Below are 19,885 nucleotides of genomic sequence, written 5' to 3'. Positions count from 1 at the left end.
CGGGCCGCCAAATCGGTATCAATGATCCGTCATGATGCAAGAACCTTCGTCCAAAACACCGCAATGATGCTTAAATTAGGGCCAGACGCCGCGATGCTCTTCCGTAATATGCCACCTAAGCCTCCATACCATGCCATGCAAATGCCGTCTCACCCGGAGCGGATCGGACCCAGGTTGCCTAAAATATGTTCAGTGCTTAGACCTCGGAAGGCCTCCCGAGAACCAGAATTAATAGTCTATCCCACGCCGTATGGTAGGGGACTCAGACCAGGCTCTCATGAAGCCGTCGGCGCATATTCGCCAAAGCCCAGGTTGTCCAAGAGCTTATCGAAGAGCATCTGTGATCATATGTGCCGATTTCGTTTGCTCCCGGGACCGCCAAACATGTCTTTCCCATAACCCAGGTTTCCAAGGTCGAAGAATTCGCCAAAATTGACTTTCCGCTTCTGGCCTGCTCCACGTCCTAGATGATTGTTGGACGACCGCGATCCTGCCCGCACGCCGCTGCCAGAATGCCGTGATTTTGATGGTCGTGTTATCGATATAGAGGTTGCTGATCCGGAAGTGTTTGAAGATGAAGTATCGTGGGAGCGAGAGTCAGAGAGATCTAGGTTGGCGATATTAGGGTACGGGTGTTGTGACCGGAAGTCAAATGTGTCTTGTGTGGGAACAATGATCTCGGGCTCCTCGATGATAACAGGCTGTATCGTCGGGGGAGGCGCGGAGTCCGTCCGCGTTTGTGTCTCAGCTCGCAGCGTCGACGTAGGTGGTATGCTGCTTGATCGGTGGACTTCTGGAGATGATGCTGTTTCGGCCTTCTCTGCCTCGTCCTCGCTCTCGGTGGTCTGCATGGTTGCATCTCGTCCTTCTAAGCGCTCGGTCGCCCATCTCCTTATCTTCCAGCCCTCACCATCGCCCACACCTAGGTTCTCCTTGTCGAGATATGCTAGCAAATCGTCTAGGCAATCTTGATATCCGTCTGATCGTGCCTTAGCCTGAGCGGAGGCAGAAGTCTTGTAGAGCTTAGTCACAGATAGAGCGGCGGCCCGGAACACATCGAGCAGCTGCTCTGGTGCATCTGTCGCCATGGCTGTGGTGGTGGTCGGGGATGCCAAATGTGAAGAGAGTGTGTATCTATGGCTCGATCGTCGGTGGGAGTGGCGGAATGCTTCGAGGAGCGATTCTCTGTTGTCGAGTTTTGATGCTGAAGGAGGGGTTTTTGGCCGAAAGATCCAAACAGAAAGTGGGTCAACACAGCAACGTTGGAGCGCTGTGGATGGAGCCTGCTGAGCACTAGTTTCCGCTGGCTGCCCTCGATGTGTTTAGTGATGGTTTTGGGCTATCAAGGCCCTTCCTGCTTGTGGTCGCGAGAGATTCGAGGGAAGAAGAGATCGGTCGAGTCGCTGTGCTTTACAGATATGGAACCCTTGAGGAATGTGTGAACACGTCAGATTGGGGGGGAGTTACTTTGTCAGGCTCACTGGCATTGTAGTTTGATTGTTGGTCCGAGCAGGGCATCATCAGAGTGCCACATGACTGTGGGGGGGTCTCAGGCCGTGGCTTGCTGGGTTGAGGCGGCAAGTGACATAACCAGCCTGGAAGCTGTTGGGCCAAGCGCTACCCGGCCCTGGGCTACAGTGCCTCGAGTGCCTAGGTCCATATTGTCCTGGTCGGCGGTGGGATTTTCCGCTCCCTTCCAGGGTCAGGCAAGTGGGGGGCTTGCTCTTTTGATTGGTACCTGGACCAGCCTGGTGCTGCCGCACTCTACACTACCTAGGTACTTACCTATAATTTTAGCGTACCACCTTAGCCAGAACTGGACGCGATTCGTGAACAATTTGGAGCGTCTCTACAGAAAATCCACCCTTACAACACTCACCTTTTTCCCTTCTCAATACAGCCTCTTTATGTCCCACTCACTTTTGTCGGTTACCAGCACAAACTGATCGCCATTCATCTTCAGATTGTCTGGATTCATCAAGAATTACATCTACTCTTGCTCTAGGGACTTTTGGCGCGTCGCAGGCGCGTCTAAGTGCTACAAGAATAGCATCCAAGATGGCGCCCTCTCGATCTAGGGCCAGCGGCAATGACACAGACGCGTCAATGCATGATGCCTCAGATGTTGGCCATCATCTAGGCGAGGCTATGGTGAGTTTACCTTGGCAATGTAGAACAGTGCACTTTCGACATTGTTCTACCATCCAAATGTCGCGTCACTTACACAAACACAGGAAGTGGATGAGACCCCCGATTACACCGACTCAGAGAACCCCGATACCACTGCTAGCAGCGTTGTTGGGGAGCCCATTTCCGATGGCAGGAAGCGAAGAACCGAGGCCAACCAGCTGAGGCGAAGTATCTTCGGAAAGAAGCATGATCGCTTAGGAGAGTCAAAGGTATGAGTTCAGCCCTGCAACACTCCTTGCGCCAATCTACATTGCGCGCAACATGGTCGCTGACAATATTTAATCTAAAGGAGGATGACTCGATCCGTCGATTCCGTTATCTCCTTGGTCTGACCGATTTGTTTCGCCACTTCATTGAGACCAACCCAAACCCCAAAATCCGCGAAATCATGGCCGAGATTGACCGTCAGAACGCGGAGGCAGCTAGATCGAAAAAGGCCGGAAGTCGTCAAGGCGGCGCTACTACTGATAGACGCCGACGGACTGAGGCCGAGGAAGATGCAGAACTGCTCAAGGACGAGAAACACGGTGGTTCCGCCGAGACTGTCTTCCGGGAGTCCCCCGCTTTCATTCAGGGAGAAATGCGAGATTACCAGGTCGCCGGTCTCAACTGGCTGATCTCCCTGCACGAGAATGGTATCTCCGGTATCCTGGCAGACGAGATGGGTCTTGGAAAGACTCTGCAAACCATTTCCTTCCTTGGCTATCTTCGACACATCATGGGCATCACTGGACCCCATCTGATCACAGTCCCCAAATCTACCTTGGACAACTGGAAGAGGGAGTTTGCCAAGTGGACACCAGAGGTCAATGTTCTCGTTCTCCAGGGAGCTAAGGAAGAGCGGGCGGCTCTTATCAATGACCGTTTGGTCGACGAGAACTTCGACGTTTGCATCACCAGTTACGAAATGATTCTCCGCGAGAAGGCACACCTGCGCAAGTTTGCTTGGGAGTATATCATCATTGATGAAGCTCACCGCATCAAGAACGAAGAGTCGTCACTCGCACAAGTCATCCGCCTCTTCAACTCGCGAAACCGCCTATTGATCACTGGTACCCCGCTGCAAAACAACCTTCACGAGTTGTGGGCACTTCTCAACTTTCTACTGCCCGATGTCTTCGGTGACTCTGAAGCATTTGACCAATGGTTTTCAGGTCAAGACCGCGATCAAGATACGGTGGTCCAGCAGCTGCACCGTGTCCTTCGACCTTTCTTGCTCCGAAGAGTGAAGGCTGACGTAGAAAAGAGTCTGTTGCCGAAGAAGGAAGTCAATGTTTATACTGGCATGTCAGAGATGCAGGTCAAGTGGTACCAGAAGATTCTTGAGAAGGATATCGATGCTGTCAATGGGGCTGGTGGCAAGCGAGAGTCAAAGACACGTCTCCTCAACATCGTCATGCAACTGCGAAAATGCTGTAACCATCCTTACCTTTTCGAAGGCGCCGAGCCCGGTCCACCATACACAACGGATGAGCATCTCGTTGACAATGCTGGCAAGATGGTAGTCTTGGACAAGCTACTCAAGCGACTCCAAGCCCAAGGAAGCAGAGTTCTTATTTTCTCTCAAATGAGTCGTCTCCTAGATATCTTGGAGGATTACTGTGTTTTCCGCCAGTACAAATACTGCCGTATCGACGGTAGCACAGCCCACGAGGACCGCATTGCGGCCATCGACGAGTACAACAAGCCGGGCTCCGAGAAGTTTGTCTTTCTTCTCACCACTCGAGCTGGCGGTCTCGGCATCAATCTGACAAGTGCGGATATTGTCATTCTCTATGACAGCGACTGGAATCCTCAGGCCGATCTGCAGGCCATGGACCGTGCTCATCGTATCGGCCAGACCAAGCAAGTGGTTGTATACAGATTTGTGACGGACAATGCTATCGAGGAGAAGGTGCTGGAACGTGCAGCCCAGAAACTACGGCTTGATCAGCTTGTTATCCAGCAAGGTCGTGCTCAGATTGCGGCTAAAGCTGCAGCCAACAAGGACGAGCTGCTCTCTATGATCCAACACGGAGCCGAGAAAGTTTTCCAAACCAAGGGCGCGACTGGACCTCTTGCTGATAAAGGGGCTGGTATGACCGACGACGACATCGACGCCCTCTTGGCGAATGGCGAGAACCGTACCAAGGAGTTGAATGCGAAGTACGAAAAACTAGGCATTGATGACCTCCAAAAGTTCACATCCGAGTCCGCGTACGAATGGAACGGCAAAGACTTCACGAACCAGAAGAAAGACATTGGCATCAACTGGATCAACCCTGCCAAGCGTGAACGCAAGGAGCAGACGTACTCGATTGATAAGTACTACAGACAAGCCATGCATACTGGCGGTCGCACTGCGGATACGAAGCCCAAGGCTCCTCGTCCTCCCAAGCAGATGAACATCAATGACTACCAATTCTTCCCCCCGAAGCTTCGTGAGCTCTACGACCGTGAGACCGCCTACTATCGCAAGCAGATCGGCTACAAGATTCCGCTCGCTGAAGACGAGGAGAAGGATGTCGAGGAGCGCGAAGCTGAGCGTGCTCGTGAACAGGCAGAGATCGATGAGGCGACCCCGTTGAACGAGGAAGAAGAGCAGGAGAAAGAGAAGCTTTCCTCTCAAGGCTTTGATACTTGGAACAAGCGTCATTTCCAGCAGTTCATCAACGGGTCACACAAGTTCGGGCGACAGAATTATGCCGGCATTGCTACGGAGGTGCAAGGCAAGACCGAGGCAGAAATTAAGGAATATGCCAAAGTCTTCTGGAAGCGCTACCGTGAGGTCGAGCACTGGGACAAGCACATTAACCATATTGAAGAGGGCGAGGATAAACTTCGCAAAGTCGAGCATCAGCGAAAGATGCTGCGCAAGAAGATGTCACAATACCGCGTTCCGCTTCAACAGCTCAAGATTAACTACTCAGTATCGACCACCAACAAGAAGGTGTACACCGAGGAAGAGGACCGCTTCCTACTGGTTCTTCTCGACAAGCATGGACTGGATGTGGAGAACATCTACGATACGATCCGCGATGAAATCCGCGACAGTGACCTGTTCCGCTTTGACTGGTTCTTCCTCAGTCGTACGCCTCAGGAGCTTGGCCGTCGATGCAATACCCTTCTCACTACCATTGTGAAGGAGTTCGAAGACGTGCACAAGGGCCCGAATGGCACATCCAATGGTAGGACTAAGAGAGAGGCCGATGATGACGAGAACGATGAAGACAGTGTCCTCGGCATGGCACCAGCGAAGAAGAAGGCAAAGACCAACGGTGTCAAGGTATGTCATAATACTCGAGATTCATCTACAAAACTTGTCTAATTCTCTTTCTAGAACAAAGCTCTCGACAACGTCAAGTCTGCAGCTGGTAGTAAGTCCACTTCACCCTCGCGCGCTTCTAGCGTTGCATCAACCGCCTCCAACCATGCCAAGGCCAAGGGCAAGGGCAAGAAGAAATAAAGCCTTGCACTGTGAAAGCCTTGGCAGCCCGGTATGGAAAGGTCCAAACAAGACCTGGCGTTGAGAGGTTCTGCTCCTTTGGGTGGAAAAGGCGTTATGTTGAGATCTGTGTGGTACGGATTGGTTGTTTTCTTGGTGGGAACAGGGGACTTGCTAGAATCTACGGCCAATGCCATGAGATGCTGCGGCTGGCTAGCTTCTTACTTGCTTAGCTCTTGATTGTTTTCCGGCTGGTAATGGCATAGACTCTGGTAGAGATTGGTGATGAACACGAATGAAAACAAGTAAAATCAATCACCAGGAATTATATGTACGTGCGTGCATCTTTGGGATTCGGGGGTATGATCGTGATCCCGAGAAACTCCTATTGTATCTCTCGACTGGATATCAAATCATTATACATGCCCTTCTCTAGCCTTTTTTTGAACCCACACGAGTGCCAGAACGCCTGCTTATGCCCCAAGAATTTGACAAAGACCCTCTAACTATCATGCCTATCTATGATTGCCGATTGGCATGCTCCCTCTCGACCTCGTACATGAAGTCGAAGTAGCCCTTGTCAAATTGATGTACTCGGACATAGCCGTCCTCTCCGCCGCTCGCGTAGCCCTTTCCTGTCGGATCGGCGGCAACGGTGTTCTAGGTGTTGTTAGAAAGATCGGCCAAAGAAAGAGATGCAGGTGTTGTCAAAAATATATATATCTTACCAGGGGACCGAAATGGCCTCTGACACGACCGACCTCCTCCTCGAAGATCTTGTGGTAGAACCTGGCCTCGAATTTACCCTGCCTTGCTGCGGTCGTGGTGACGTCCATGGCGGCCTGGCCACCGCCGAGGATGACAAAGTCCTTCTTGGGGGTGATGGTGGCGCTGTTGAGGGGCGTGTCGGAGACGTAGGTCTTGAGGACCTCGAGGTCGCGGGCGGAGATGAGCTTGGCGGTCTTGTCCTTGCTGGCGGTGATGAAGTAGGTGCGGTCGGTGGACCACTGCAGGTCGGTGACCTGCATGCCGAGCTCGTGGACGGGGACGTTGTAGATCTGCTCGCCGGTCTTGCCGTCGTACTGCGAGACGGAGCCGTCCTCGTGGCCGGCAATGATGTACTTGGACAGGTAGCTCCAGCCGGCGACGGTGGCCTTGCTCTCGTCGCAGACGATGGTCAGCGCCTTCTCGTCGGACTGCTCGGCGTCGACGTCGATCTTGACGTCCAGCACGACGATGGTGCCCAGGTGGCCCATGCGCTTCTCCGTCACGCCCAGCAGCTTGGTGCCGTCCTCGTTGAACTCGACGCGCTTGACCGCCGTGGGGAAGTCCCAGGCCTTGAGGCACTTGCCGCTCTTGATGTCCCACAGGCGGATGGTGTTGTCGGCGGAGCCGGAGGCGATGATGGTGCTGGTCGGGTCGACGTCGACGGTCCAGATGGCGCCCTGGTGGCCGTGGTAAGTGCCTAGGCGCTCGCCATTGTGTGAGAACCACGCGCAGATGTGCTGGTCCTTGGCCGTGGAGAAGATTAGATCGCCATCGGGGTTATATCTAGATGTTGGCATCTGTTGTCAGTCTTTCGTCCTCGTAGCCCTCGGTCTTGCGCAGGTATATTGTGCATGCATACTTGATTTGGGTGAGGGCTCTCTCGTGGCCCGCAAGTAGAACGGGTCTCATCTTGAAAAATCAAAGAAGAAACCACAGTCTACAGTCGAAGTCCTGGGGGGTCGTTCAAAGGAGGGAAGGGGTGGCGGCAGGTCGTCTTATAAGTCTTCTCTAAAGGAGAGGGACGCTGGACTGGGATACAAGTCTCGAATTCTTTTTGTGTGGGACTGGAGCCCATCCGTCAAGGCGGGGCGGCAGACAGACACAGACCTGAGGGGTACCTACTCTCCCGCCCGGCAGAATTTCCCAGGTCACGTGGCGAGGCGATAAGACGGCTGTGGCTGCTTATCGAAGGACAGCCGTTAGCAACCCCTGAAAGTCATTTACAGCAGTCATTCATTACAGTGGCACTTCAGTCACAGCTACCTTGTAACGCATCCACTAATTAGTCAATTAAGTGACGATTTCGACGACCGGCGCGAAAGGCCAGGCCATTTCACCCGCGTGTGTGTCTTGATTGAGTCTTGGTCTTGGTCTTGAGTCTTGACTCTTGACTCATCGCATCTCACGGAGCCTCCTTTGGACGGCAGAATTTTCTCCACTGGGATATCCACCAAGCAAGAAGGCGCCTTTGCCTTGTGGGAGCGGATTACCATTAGTTGCTTCCATCGCATTGGTACCTGTCGTCGAATATTTTCACGCGATCTTTGTCTCGACATGGAGCCTCCGTTACCGCGTTAGGACTTTGCCCTTCGCTTTCCTCTCCCGTCTTTACTCTATTATCTGTACTCTAGACCTATAGACCAGCATTTTCCGTTTTCAGGCCAATTGGATTTTCATACTGGCTTTCACCGCACTGGAACGTCCATCTCGGAAAGACATCTTTGTCTTGTCATCCATCTTAGACGCCCCGGTCATCGAGTCATAGCTACAGTCACTCACTCACAGAGGATCAGACCTGAGTCACTGGAGGATCGATCCTTTCTTGCAGAGGGAGAAAGACAGTCAGCCAAGAGCGTCGTGTCAGTGGGATTGGTCGAGTCACCTTGGCCTCTCAGTCGCACAGCACTTGCTTGCTTGCTTGCTTGCTTGCTGCTTGATCGTGGTGAAGAAGAGACATGGTCTTGAGGACTGGCCTTTCTGGCGCCTCTTCTCCCAATAGGCAGCGCCTGCTGTCCTCTTCTTATGCAGGATTGAATTTCCCATCGGCCGCTAGCGGTGCGGTGCCCGTCGGGCGTTTCGCGCCAATCCTTCAGGGTTCTACACGCCCGGCGCCGGGCAACTACGCCGGCGGTGCTACTACAACCACCACTGCTACAGCTGCAAATTATTTTTACAGCACGAGCCACAAGCGCTATCAGCTTCCTAATACTGCGATCGGCCCTGAGATCGGCAGCTCCCACAACACCCCGCGATTGGGCCTGCGATCTTCTGTCCTCGGGCGCCGCCGGACCCTGACCGCAACCTCTTCTCTTCTTCTTCTTCTCTCCAGCCCTGTTCTGCACGCCAGATCACGATCACTCTTCTCCCGCTCTTCCTCCCCGTCTCTCTCTGCAGATTCTCAGGGTCTGCGTCAGAGGAACGGATCTTGTGCCTCCTTCTCGTCGTCGAGCCGCAACATGGTCGCCACCAAGATCGATGGCACGGCCATCGCCAAAAAGATCCGGGACGGTCTGCGAACCGAGATTGACGACAAGCGGAAGACCAATCCCAGGTACCAGCCGTCTCTGAAGATCATCCAAGGTATGCAGCACCATCCTATGGCCTCCGTTTGTTTTTGAAGCACTCTAAACTAACGGCAATGCGTTTTTTTAAAGTTGGTGATCGCACTGACTCTTGTAAGTCATGCATGCTACCCCACCATAGCAAAAGGTCCCGGGCCGTGCATCTTCAATACTGACCCCCCGCAGCTACCTATGTTCGCATGAAGTTGAAGGCTGCCGAAGAAGTAAACCCCTCCTGATTCTCATAATAGCTCTCAAGACTGGTGATTAACGTGTATTTGCGTGTAGGCAGGAATCCAATGCGAGCTTCTCCATTTCCCGGAATCCATCACCGAGTCTGAGCTGCTGGATGAAATTTTCCGCCTCAACCACGACTCCACCGTGCACGGCATCCTCGTGCAGCTCCCTTTGCCCGCAAACATCTCCGAGTATGCTGTTACCTCAGCTGTCGCATACGAGAAGGACGTCGATGGCTTCGGTACCACCAACATTGGCGAGCTGGCCAAGCGTGATGGACACCCTCTCTTCATCCCCTGCACGCCCAAGGGTGTCATGGTTCTGCTGCAAGAGGCTGGCGTTGAGCTCAAGGGCAAGAATGCTGTTGTCGTAGGACGAAGTGACATTGTTGGTGCTCCTGTCAGCTACTTGCTCAGGCATGCGGACGCCTCTGTCACCGTCTGCCACTCCAAGACGACCGACCTTGAGGCTCACCTCAAGGAGGCTGATGTCGTTGTGGCAGCTATTGGCCAGCCCGGCTTCATCAAGGGCGACTGGCTAAAGCCCGGTGCTGTTGTCATTGACGTTGGAACCAACTTCATTCCTGATGCCACCAAGAAGTCAGGAACCCGCCTGGTCGGAGACGTTGAATTCGAGTCAGCCTCACAAGTCGCATCACAAATCACCCCTGTGCCTGGTGGTGTAGGACCCATGACTGTTGCCATGCTTCTCCAGAACGTTGTGGACTCGACCACCAATTACTTCGAGCAGCAGAAGAACCGACGCATCATTGCCCTGCCCCTCAAGTTGCAGGACCCGGTACCTTCAGACATCGCTGTGTCCCGAGCGCAGACACCGAAGAACATCACAAGAGTTGCCTCCGAGGTCGGCATTGCTCCCAATGAGCTGGAGCCATACGGTGCATTCAAGGCCAAGGTTGACCTAACTCTGCTCAAGCGTCTGGAGCACAGGCGAAACGGCCGATACGTAGTGGTCACCGGAATCACCCCTACTCCTCTTGGAGAGGGAAAATCTACCACTACTATGGGACTTGCACAGGCTCTTGGAGCTCACGTTGGACGTCTCACCTTTGCCAATGTCCGCCAGCCCAGCCAGGGACCTACTTTCGGTATCAAGGGTGGTGCAGCAGGTGGTGGCTACAGCCAGGTCATTCCCATGGACGAGTTCAACATGCACTTGACTGGTGACATCCACGCTATCACTGCGGCAAACAACCTCCTGGCTGCCGCTATCGAGACCCGCATGTTTCACGAGAACACACAGAAGGACGGCCCTCTCTACAGGCGATTGGTGCCTGCTAAGAATGGCAAGAGACAATTTGCGCCGGTTATGTTCCGTCGTTTGAAGAAGCTAGGAATTGAGAAGACGAACCCGGACGAGCTGACCGAGGACGAGGTTCACCGATTCGCTCGCTTGGATATAGACCCGGACAGCATTACATGGAGACGAGTTTTGGATGTCAACGATCGTCATTTGCGAGGTATCACAGTCGGAACCGCACCGACAGAGAAGGGCCACACCCGTGAGACAGGATTCGATATCTCAGTCGCCAGTGAGTGTATGGCTATTCTGGCCCTTAGCACCGATCTAGCAGACATGCGGGAGCGACTTGGCCGTATGGTCATCGGAACATCGAGAAGCGGTGATCCGGTCACCTGTGATGATCTCGGTGCAGGAGGCGCCCTGACTGCTCTGATGAAGGATGCTATCAAGCCAAACTTGATGCAGTCTCTCGAGGGTACTCCAGTCTTCGTCCACGCTGGACCTTTCGCCAATATCAGCATCGGCAACAGCTCCATTCTTGCTGACAAGATGGCACTGAAGTTGACAGGCACAGAGCCCGACGAGGATTACAATGACAAGGCTGGCTTCGTCGTGACGGAGGCCGGTTTCGACTTCACCATGGGTGGTGAGCGATTCTTCAACATCAAGTGCCGCACGTCCGGTCTTGTGCCTGACGTTGTGGTCGTTGTCGCGACCGTGAGAGCTCTCAAGGTCCACGGCGGCGGCCCACCAATCGCTCCCGGCGCACCCCTCAACGCTGTCTACAAGCAAGAGAACGTCGACATCCTACGCAAGGGCTGCGTCAATCTGCGCAAGCACATTGAGAACGCGCGCACCTACGGCGTGCCCGTCGTGGTGGCAATCAACAAGTTCATCACGGATACGGATGCCGAGATAGCCGTCATCCGCGAGGAGGCCATTGCCGCTGGTGCCGAGGACGCCATCCTGTCCAACCACTGGGCCGAGGGCGGCAAGGGTGCCGTGGACCTGGCCAAGGGCGTCATCGCCGCGTCACAGAAGCCCAAGGACTTCAAGCTGCTCTACGACCTCGAGGGCTCCGTGCAGGCGCGCATCGAGGCCATCGCCCAAAAGATGTACGGCGCCGCCAACGTCGAGTTCAGCGAGCTCGCGCAGAAGAAGGTCGACACGTACACCCGCCAGGGCTTCGGCAACCTCCCCATCTGCGTGGCAAAGACCCAGTACTCGCTGTCGCACGATCCTGACTTGAAGGGGGCGCCCAGCGGGTTCACCGTCCCGATCAGGGACGTGAGGATGGCGGCTGGTGCTGGCTATCTGTAAGTTCTGCCCAGAGCATATGCGCATCCTCTGGATCTTAATGACTAACTTTATTCAGTTATGCCCTCGCTGCTGACATCCAGACCATCCCCGGTCTGCCCACTGCCCCGGGCTATCTCAACGTCGACGTCGACACCGAGACTGGCGAGATCGACGGCCTGTTCTAGGCCCGACCAACTAACGCACTACATCAAAAAAAATTTCAACACGACGCATCTATTTACTACAGATGGAATGCACCAAAGCATGATCCTGCTTTGAACTCTCTAGATATATACTATACACTCAACGTATTTCCCGGGGCCCCGTTTTGTGTTCAGCGGATCGCATCTTCAACATACGGCGCGCAAAGGAAAGGGTGGGAAAGGGACTTTTCATAGGTGGTGTCCGGTTTTATGATAGTGGGGAGCCAAAGAAACCCATTATACCTTTCATAGTTGTTGCATCATCGACAGCAGACTTTTCGGATACCATACTCAACGATAAACCCATGTTAAAGAGACTTTTTTTTAAAAAATGAAAAGAAAGTTTTTTGATATCTTTTGTTCATTATAGAGAGAATGGCTGCTGCCATCGTATTCATCTGTTCGTAGCAGCGTCCCGTCTCGAGCGAGCGCTCCAAGTATTGTTCAAAGTTGTGGTAGTAGTAAGTAGTAGGTAGTTGCTGATAACTTATAACTTCTTGTAGAGGAGCACCTTGATATTCCATTTCACGACAGCGCTGACAGAGAGATTGCAGACTGTCTCGACAAAGGGGAGGAAGAAGAAAATAAGTCCCAAGCCCGTATGTCCAAACAAGATGCCTCGAACCAAGGGTTTCCATAGATTTCCTGATTAGAACTCCATCCCATATGCAATATACCTCGGCCCTTGCAGGCGCAGTATCCGACTACCTGAGGCGTGACGTGGATTTTTGTCTCTTTTCTCCTTCTTTCTTGGCTCGGAGCAGCAACAACCGCATTCGCCCGATATGCGGAGGAGCAGGTGGGCTCGAGCGCATCTTCCCCTTTTACCAACCAAACTGCTCGCAGTGCAACTCGACTTCCGGCCCGTCGCCCCGGATGCAGCCTGCTGCCGTCTTGCGCACTACGCGCATGAGACCATTGGGTCCGCATGCCGATATCAGTACGCGGTGGTGGCCCGGCGTCCGGGAGACCTCCTCGCGGATCAGCATGGCCGTGTCTGGCCTGCCAGGAGTCACTCTATGTGCCAGCGCCAGGCTATCGTTGCTGGTCGCCGTGGAGATAGCCGCATTTGCGGACCGGAAATGATCACGTCGTTGATTGGTGTGGTCGTGATCACGCTCGTGGCTGCCATCGTGATCTGCGTGAGTCTCTTGGATATTTCGCTTCTCCTCGGTCTCTTCTATGTGCTGCTTGTCGTCATCACGAACATGTGCGCGAGGTGGTAGTTCCATCAGAGCTTTCTCTAGATCTCTGATCGGCGAGATTGGGCTCACTTGGTGCTCTGAGGATAGGGACTCTTCGTCAGTGCGGTGAATCGCGCCGCGGACTAGGACGCTTCCTCGGCGCTGCTCGTCTGACATTGGGGATGCTGGAGCGCGAGTCACGAAGAGCGAAACTGTCACCTTCGGTGAGTGATTATGTGTCCGAAGTGTGGTAAGGTGATCAGTAAACCAAGTCAAGTTGTCTAGCAGTCACAGAGTTAGCGGTCGGGTGTGTGTGTTTTCTTATTATTACTTGAAAAGGGGTGGGTAGTGCATCAATATGCAGGCAGATAATCATGCCGCAAACACATTTTCGAGAAACAATCGACTTACCATGTTTCTTAACTGCCCAGATAAATACGATATTCTTTGTCGATTCTGGTCCCATGCGTTCGAGCAGGTTGACTGCGAGACCGAAGGTAAAGCTAGCACCGCTTCCACCCGCGATTAGAATGATCTTGTCATACTCCATGGGATCTGGAAACGTTCCGTAAGGGCCGTCGACAGAGGCCTTGAGGCTGGCGCCCGGATGGTCTAAGGCATACTTGTGGAGGTCACCAGTGAAGCCGTCGTATGAGTTGATGATAAATTCCATCGGCTCGGTCGCCACAACTGTGAATGGATGCATCTCCAAGAGGCGAATCTTCGGAATCCAGACGAAGCAGTGTTTTCCAGGGACTGCATTCCAGGGCTTCTTTGCCATAACAATCTTGGTTCCACCATTAGGCAACGGGTGAACAGTGGCATGGTTGTTCGTGGAGTAGTAGAAGACTCTCAGGGCACGGATCAAACGATCTGAGACCCAGATGCATGCGATGATCAGCAACATCACCAAGATACCCTTGCCCAGGTCCGGCTGGTGAAAAGCTCCGCAAATTAGGGCGACAAGGAACGAGATGATGTGGGTGATGTAGAAGGCCTCGTACCAATAACGTCGAATGAAAGCAGCTGAGATAAAGACACCCAAGAAGCCGAACCCGGCAATGATGCCGCAAATCTGTTCCTCTTCTCGGAGAATATACAGTTTGTGTGCCTCGCCAAAGAATCCAGAGTAGACACAGGCATGGAGCACCAGATACAGGATTGTAGCATAACCAGCCACTTGGTGAAGAACATTGAGCCGCTCGTACGAGTAAGCAGTTAGGACAGCCAGCGGTGTATTCTTCAAAGCCAAGAAGACTACCACCACGAAGTTTGCTGATAGCATCCTATACAGTGCTCGTCAACATCACAATCTTCATGAAATGAGGTGAAGAAAGCTTACCAGCCAAATCTGTTGCCAAGGGAGCCACCACTGGTCAAATCAACACCGGTAAAGGTGAGCGCAGCATTGATGCCAACATAAGCCGTGACCAACAAGACGTGACCATTTGAACTAAAGCCCGGGAATTTGCGAATGAGAACACTTCTCGCAGCTCTATACTTCAATAAGCTTTGTTTAATCAAAATGGAATTGAGATAATGATATGTACAAACCTTGAGACGTAAGCAAAAGGGGCAGTTAGCTTGGGTGGCTTTTGTGATTTGGATGAGCGTCTTGCTCTGTTGATCACAAGCCGAACCCAATGAGTGATGATAAAAATAGCAATGAGTGCACATAGAGAAGCTGCGTAAATCCTCATGTATCGCTTATTGAGGGCCAGTCTCTTTGCGAATCTGGCATACATGGCAGCGTTTCCACCGCCATGCCCGCCCGCTGCTCCTCCTCCTCCTCCATGTTCCCCCTGGGCTCCTTGCCCACCAGGAGGGCCGTGAGTTAAGTTGGATGGTGGAGATACAGACATTGTGAGGTGAATTTGAGCAGACGGTGAAAGTAAGAGGTACTGAAGAAGAGTCGAGACCGGATGAACGCCTGATATCTACTTCGGGCATTCACCAGTGACCGACAACTGCCGAGGTATGGTGAGGTCGATCTTATAACAGACCAGTGTATCTTTGCTCAGGGTCGAATATAGGATGAACTCGGCTCAGCCCACTTCCAACGTTTCACAGTGACCACAAGTTTCTGCTAGAAAGGCGCTGAAATACAATATAGACTGGTCTAGAGGCGCAAACGAGCTTGCAAGGAGATGGCATCGAGATAGACTACCATGCCATATACCGTACATCAGAAGTTATCAGGAAATGGCGGCGATTTATGCCACTCTGACTCGCTGGAGGGAGCATTGGAAAAAGCCACGGAATAGATGAAGGACTGCAACATCATCGATTTGTCTGCAAGGAATCAGGTTGATTGCACTTGCCATCCCATGATTCCAACATTCGGCAGGTCCAGAAGGGCAACGCCCCTTCCCCCCTAGGAGAGGGACATCCCTGTCTCCGTTCATGGAAGATGCCGGCCTTTGAGACACGAACGAGGAAGGCTCTACAGTTGACAGTGATGAAACCTCGGAGCTGCCAAGGTAAGGCCTTGCATCCAGGCGATGTGACCTTCGGTCCTGGGCTTTCTGCCCCGGGGGACAGGCTTGTTTCGACAACCTCCTCGGTGGTCACCGATAGGGTCAATCTGGAGACTTAGATATTGTAATCTTGACAAAGCAGGGTGCAATAAGGCAGTCAAAGACACTGGGAAAGTATGGGAGGTGGCCATCCGGAATCAACCACAAGACTAGACAGCCCGCACCCTAATTGGTCGAATTCGGGGTAGTGTCAATATGGATAAAGCGTATAAATTAGACAACAGGCTGAGAACCGTGGATGACCACTCATGCTATGCTGGGTTCTTCCCCACAAACGCAAGTAATATCATTATATCGACTGTCAAAATGCTTTGACAGCTAGCAGCCTTGAATCATTATACTCTATGTTGTGGGGAGACGGCAGAGCTGATGGTCACGTTTGCGGAGTGCTGACATGAGGAAAGCTGCAAGTTGCAGCCCCAATTCAGACGCGTCACAGGCTCGTGATCCACGCTGCACGGAAGAAGGAAGGGAACAAGCGATTCTTAGAATTGTACATGTGAGGTGCAGAGCAAGCGTGCATAAGATTACCGTGCTGATGTCGTGCTGCCGTCATGCCTCAAGGATACTGCTCAAGGGCAACTGCTCCCAAACCGGTTCATTGAGCGGCAATATAGACAAGAGGGGAAATATTAGAATCTGTGCGATGGGACTTTGTCTGCGACACCACGGAAAGACCATAGCAAAAGGCGGCATATTGGAGCTATACAGAGGCTGACAATCATTGGCAAGCCTTGACAACCCTGAACAGATGGCGGCGAAGACTTCTGGAATCCGCCCTGACTGTAAGGAACCATCCAAACGTATGCAGTCAAACAACACCATTGGAAAGCCTTGGTGGCGATCTTCGTATCTCATGCGGGCGGTTAAAGCCAAAACAATGCGGAAAGATGGAAGTCGTTGATCGTCGAATGGGAGGGGCGGCAGTCGATCGAAGGAGATTTTCCTTCTCGGCTGTGATGCCCGTTGGCCATCGATGCTACGACCAAACCAATTGTGGGAAGGTCTACATGCAGGACAGGGGCGAATCGACGGTCAACTCGATCGAGAAAGGGTAGGTGGTTCTGGTTTGGCTTATCGTCATCTACCATGGTGATGCTAGTCGAGCAACGCGACCAATTCCGCCATCGTGGCACTTCTAGGCCACCCAGGCACAGACATCGCGAGACTGTGTGTTGGGGTTGCAGTGTCGGGACAAAGCGTGGGGGACATTATCGAGATAACACACAGCACAGGCGGCTTAACTCATGTCCCGCCTCCCGAGGCACTTGACAGGGCCTCTGGAGGCAACCTGCGACGTGGGATGGTGAAGAACCTGAGGTTGCAGCCAAGGCGATAGGACCACAGTGGCATTAGCTTCTTGCCCAAGGCTACCCCGTCGTACTACGACCTGATATCGTCAAGCGCAAGTCGAAGTGTCCCGTTGCAGTTCTGTCCTTGGTCTAGGCGAGAGGTAGAAGGTGATTACGAGAATGTAATTCAGTCAACGACGCACGGTACGAGTGGAGTGAGCATCGACGTGTAAAAGAAGAAAAGCCCGTCATTGAACGCATTGGAAGGTACCGATCATAGCCGTTTGTCTCAAACAGGAAATCACGCAGGACTCAATCCCGAAACCCCAAGGAAGCTGCATCCGTCATTGGCTGCTTCCCCAACTTTGATGCGATTCAGAAAGCCAAGTTCGGAAACCGCTCTCAACTCCTCTGCCGATGCATGCCAAAGAAGGGCCATGATACCTGCTCGTAGATGCAGCACCTTGATAATAGTGAACCAGATCAACAAGTCAGTACCTCTTTCAGTGCGAATTCGATAGGGACATCTGAAGATGAAGTTTGTGAATGTGGCAGGAGGTTTTTGGAAGCCCTGAAGATAACGGATACGATTTGAACCCTTTGGAGAGAAACAGCGCGCTGCGCAGTTTACTATCTCGGTTAAGTGCTGTTAGGGCATCTTTAGTGCTTCAGCGATTACGATGCTTAATCGAACGTCCCATCAACCTATAGACTTACACGCAATTCGTGCTATTCCATCTAAAACACCTCCGCAATCGAGAAACGATCGACCACGCAGCATCCAAGGCGACTCAAAACCTGCAAATGTCGTGCAACATTCTGGTTAAGCTTATTTTGATCCCGCTCTAATAAAAAAGTATCAATGACTCAGGTGCATGGTGTCTAACCCCAATCTCGCTGACTTCTCTCGCGCGCGCGGTCACCTGGATGAGGATGCTTCCGGCCAGATATCGGACTTGCCCCAATTTTGCAATTTGACTCAGCATGACGGAATCAATCTAGAGTGTCGAGGCTCCATCACGGGACGGGATATCTTACTAGATATCCACCATTCGTGGTGTCGTGCAGGTCGCTTAGGAGAACCCCACCGGCCAAGGGATATCAACTCACCAGGTTCCAGGTCGCACCATGGAGGAACCTGAACTCTCGACCGGTCGCATACTGTATGCGGCCTTAACTAGCCTTCGATCTGATTACGACCCAGGATCCGATCCTGTTGCATGCCTGTAGAATCGGCGCCGCCAAACACAAAAACGGCAAGTGACGATCGATGCAACCTCGCTTTATCAAAGACGGGGCATGGTGCATGTGATCACAGTTAACAGTAATCTGTGAGATATTACAAAGAGTCTAGAGACCAGACGAGGGAACTATCAAAGTTCATAGCCTGCAGTCACGTAGCATGCTCATTTAGCTGATGGAGCATCAATGCCACTGACTTCACGCAGCGTTTGGTCACATCTTGAGGATATGAAGCAATTCCAGACCTGTATGACTAAATGAGCAAAATCAAAGAACACATGTACCATGTACCAATATGACGCAAGGCTCTTTGACTGCCAAATCAAGTTGTGGGCTTCAATTTCTATCGAACCATTCCTCCCGTTATGATACTGGATCAGGGAGATGTTCAGAAAGGTAGCATGAACAGCTACTTGTCCCATATATGACAAACCCAACTTTTTCATGTGCTCAGTCACGTATAACGAGATCCTTTCTATGAGCACAACTAATTAGCATAACATGCTCAATTCATTACAATTGTTGATCACCCTGTGGCGTCTTTTGCAGTTCGAGCACCACGTGAAAGTATCTAGTCCCTGAGCAAGGCTGTTCCACGATCCACGGGTCATCAACTGTCCCATTCAATTAATTTCTAGGCTCGTGGTCTTGAAAGGGGGCAACTTCGAAGGTTGCGAAAGAACAACCCATCTTTCTGGAAACATTAGCCATGACTTCTCCCAGCTAACTTGGCGAAGAAGCCGACTATGGCCCTTCAAGTTCACGATATGTGCCTTCTGCAACCTGGCATTCTCTGCTAACAGAATCAGGTACTCAAGATTGGAACCATACGTAGCCAACAACATTTCCTGGAGCCCGAGCTCTCTGAGACAATATCTCGGCCATTTGTGGAGAGGCGGCCATCAAGGGAGACACATCCAGTAAGGGGAGCACGAACACAAGGTGATCGGTGAGTTGCCACCCGGGAAGAAGCATGTAAAGAATGAGGTGCTGCCACCACTGCGAGTTATGAAGTTCCGAAAGCCATAGCGAACAACTTTGATGGGCATTTCTTTGCGCCTTTCCAGACATGGTCATTCTTCCCCCTCCAGGGGATGAGCGCCAGTCCCTCGAGGTCCAAGACGCTGTACATGCTGATTATGGACCATCGAACACGATTATGGCAAGTGGAGTTGAAAGTAACTGATGTGAGAAGAGGCGCCTGGTCTTGGATGAAAGGGGAGCTTTGGCCGTAGTATATTCAAGTCAGCCACACTACATTTTCAGTAATCTGTGCCTTTATCTTCATGCTTATGAATACAGAGTTATATGGTAAGGCTATTGACGACAAAACACTGAGTAGATAGGCGTAGAGGCTAACCGAGTAGTCTCCTTACCGAAAATCGTTGTTTGCCTCGGTCCTCTCCATTAGCTAGTGCCGATTGTATATCGGTCACTTGACGAACCTTTCTCCCAATGAAAACATGACACAATATGGACTTAACCCAGCAAGAACAGAAAGTGATATATATATACTTGAGCATAATGTTCTATTCAATGCATTATGACATATGAGATGACTTACCTAAGTGGTGACGGCCTCCGACTGCAGCCCTTGCTTGATCTTCTCAGGCGCCAGTGTTGTCTCGCCCACATCGGCTGTTGTGGGTTAGCAACTTCATCTAGAATTTTACAAAAGGGGAGCA

The 19,885-nt window shown here is 52.2% G+C and overlaps 4 protein-coding genes across 4 annotated transcripts; 2 read left to right on the top strand and 2 right to left on the bottom strand.

Annotated features, from left to right (window-relative positions):
- Positions 1-2,148: 2,148 nt before the first annotated feature.
- UCRPA7_1002 (putative chromatin remodelling complex atpase chain isw1 protein) lies at positions 2,149-5,635 on the top strand (the record flags this gene model as incomplete). The annotated part of the gene is made up of 4 exons (XM_007913591.1): positions 2,149-2,151; positions 2,235-2,399; positions 2,480-5,455; positions 5,510-5,635. 4 exons carry the CDS (start codon positions 2,149-2,151, stop codon positions 5,633-5,635), a joined length of 3,270 nt encoding a protein of 1,089 aa, XP_007911782.1.
- Positions 5,636-6,133: 498 nt separating this feature from the next.
- On the bottom strand, positions 6,134-7,291 carry UCRPA7_1001 (putative eukaryotic translation initiation factor 3 subunit 2 protein; the record flags this gene model as incomplete). The annotated part of the gene is made up of 3 exons (XM_007913590.1): positions 6,134-6,274; positions 6,343-7,165; positions 7,242-7,291. The coding sequence occupies 3 exons, from the start codon at positions 7,289-7,291 to the stop codon at positions 6,134-6,136; spliced, it is 1,014 nt and encodes a 337-aa protein (XP_007911781.1).
- Positions 7,292-8,838: 1,547 nt separating this feature from the next.
- On the top strand, positions 8,839-11,927 carry UCRPA7_1000 (putative c-1-tetrahydrofolate synthase protein; the record flags this gene model as incomplete). The annotated part of the gene is made up of 5 exons (XM_007913589.1): positions 8,839-8,962; positions 9,037-9,057; positions 9,130-9,167; positions 9,232-11,759; positions 11,819-11,927. 5 exons carry the CDS (start codon positions 8,839-8,841, stop codon positions 11,925-11,927), a joined length of 2,820 nt encoding a protein of 939 aa, XP_007911780.1.
- An 842-nt stretch (positions 11,928-12,769) lies between these two features.
- UCRPA7_999 (putative ferric reductase like transmembrane component protein) lies at positions 12,770-14,991 on the bottom strand (the record flags this gene model as incomplete). The annotated part of the gene is made up of 4 exons (XM_007913588.1): positions 12,770-13,410; positions 13,541-14,415; positions 14,472-14,624; positions 14,684-14,991. The coding sequence occupies 4 exons, from the start codon at positions 14,989-14,991 to the stop codon at positions 12,770-12,772; spliced, it is 1,977 nt and encodes a 658-aa protein (XP_007911779.1).
- Positions 14,992-19,885: the final 4,894 nt, after the last annotated feature.

Source organism: Phaeoacremonium minimum (genome assembly GCF_000392275.1).
Source record: "Phaeoacremonium minimum UCRPA7 unplaced genomic scaffold PA7_03_scaffold_47, whole genome shotgun sequence".
Lineage (NCBI taxonomy): Eukaryota > Fungi > Ascomycota > Sordariomycetes > Togniniales > Togniniaceae > Phaeoacremonium > Phaeoacremonium minimum.
The sequence above is the reverse complement of the archived record's forward strand: the minus strand, read 5'-3'. Positions and strand labels throughout refer to the sequence as shown.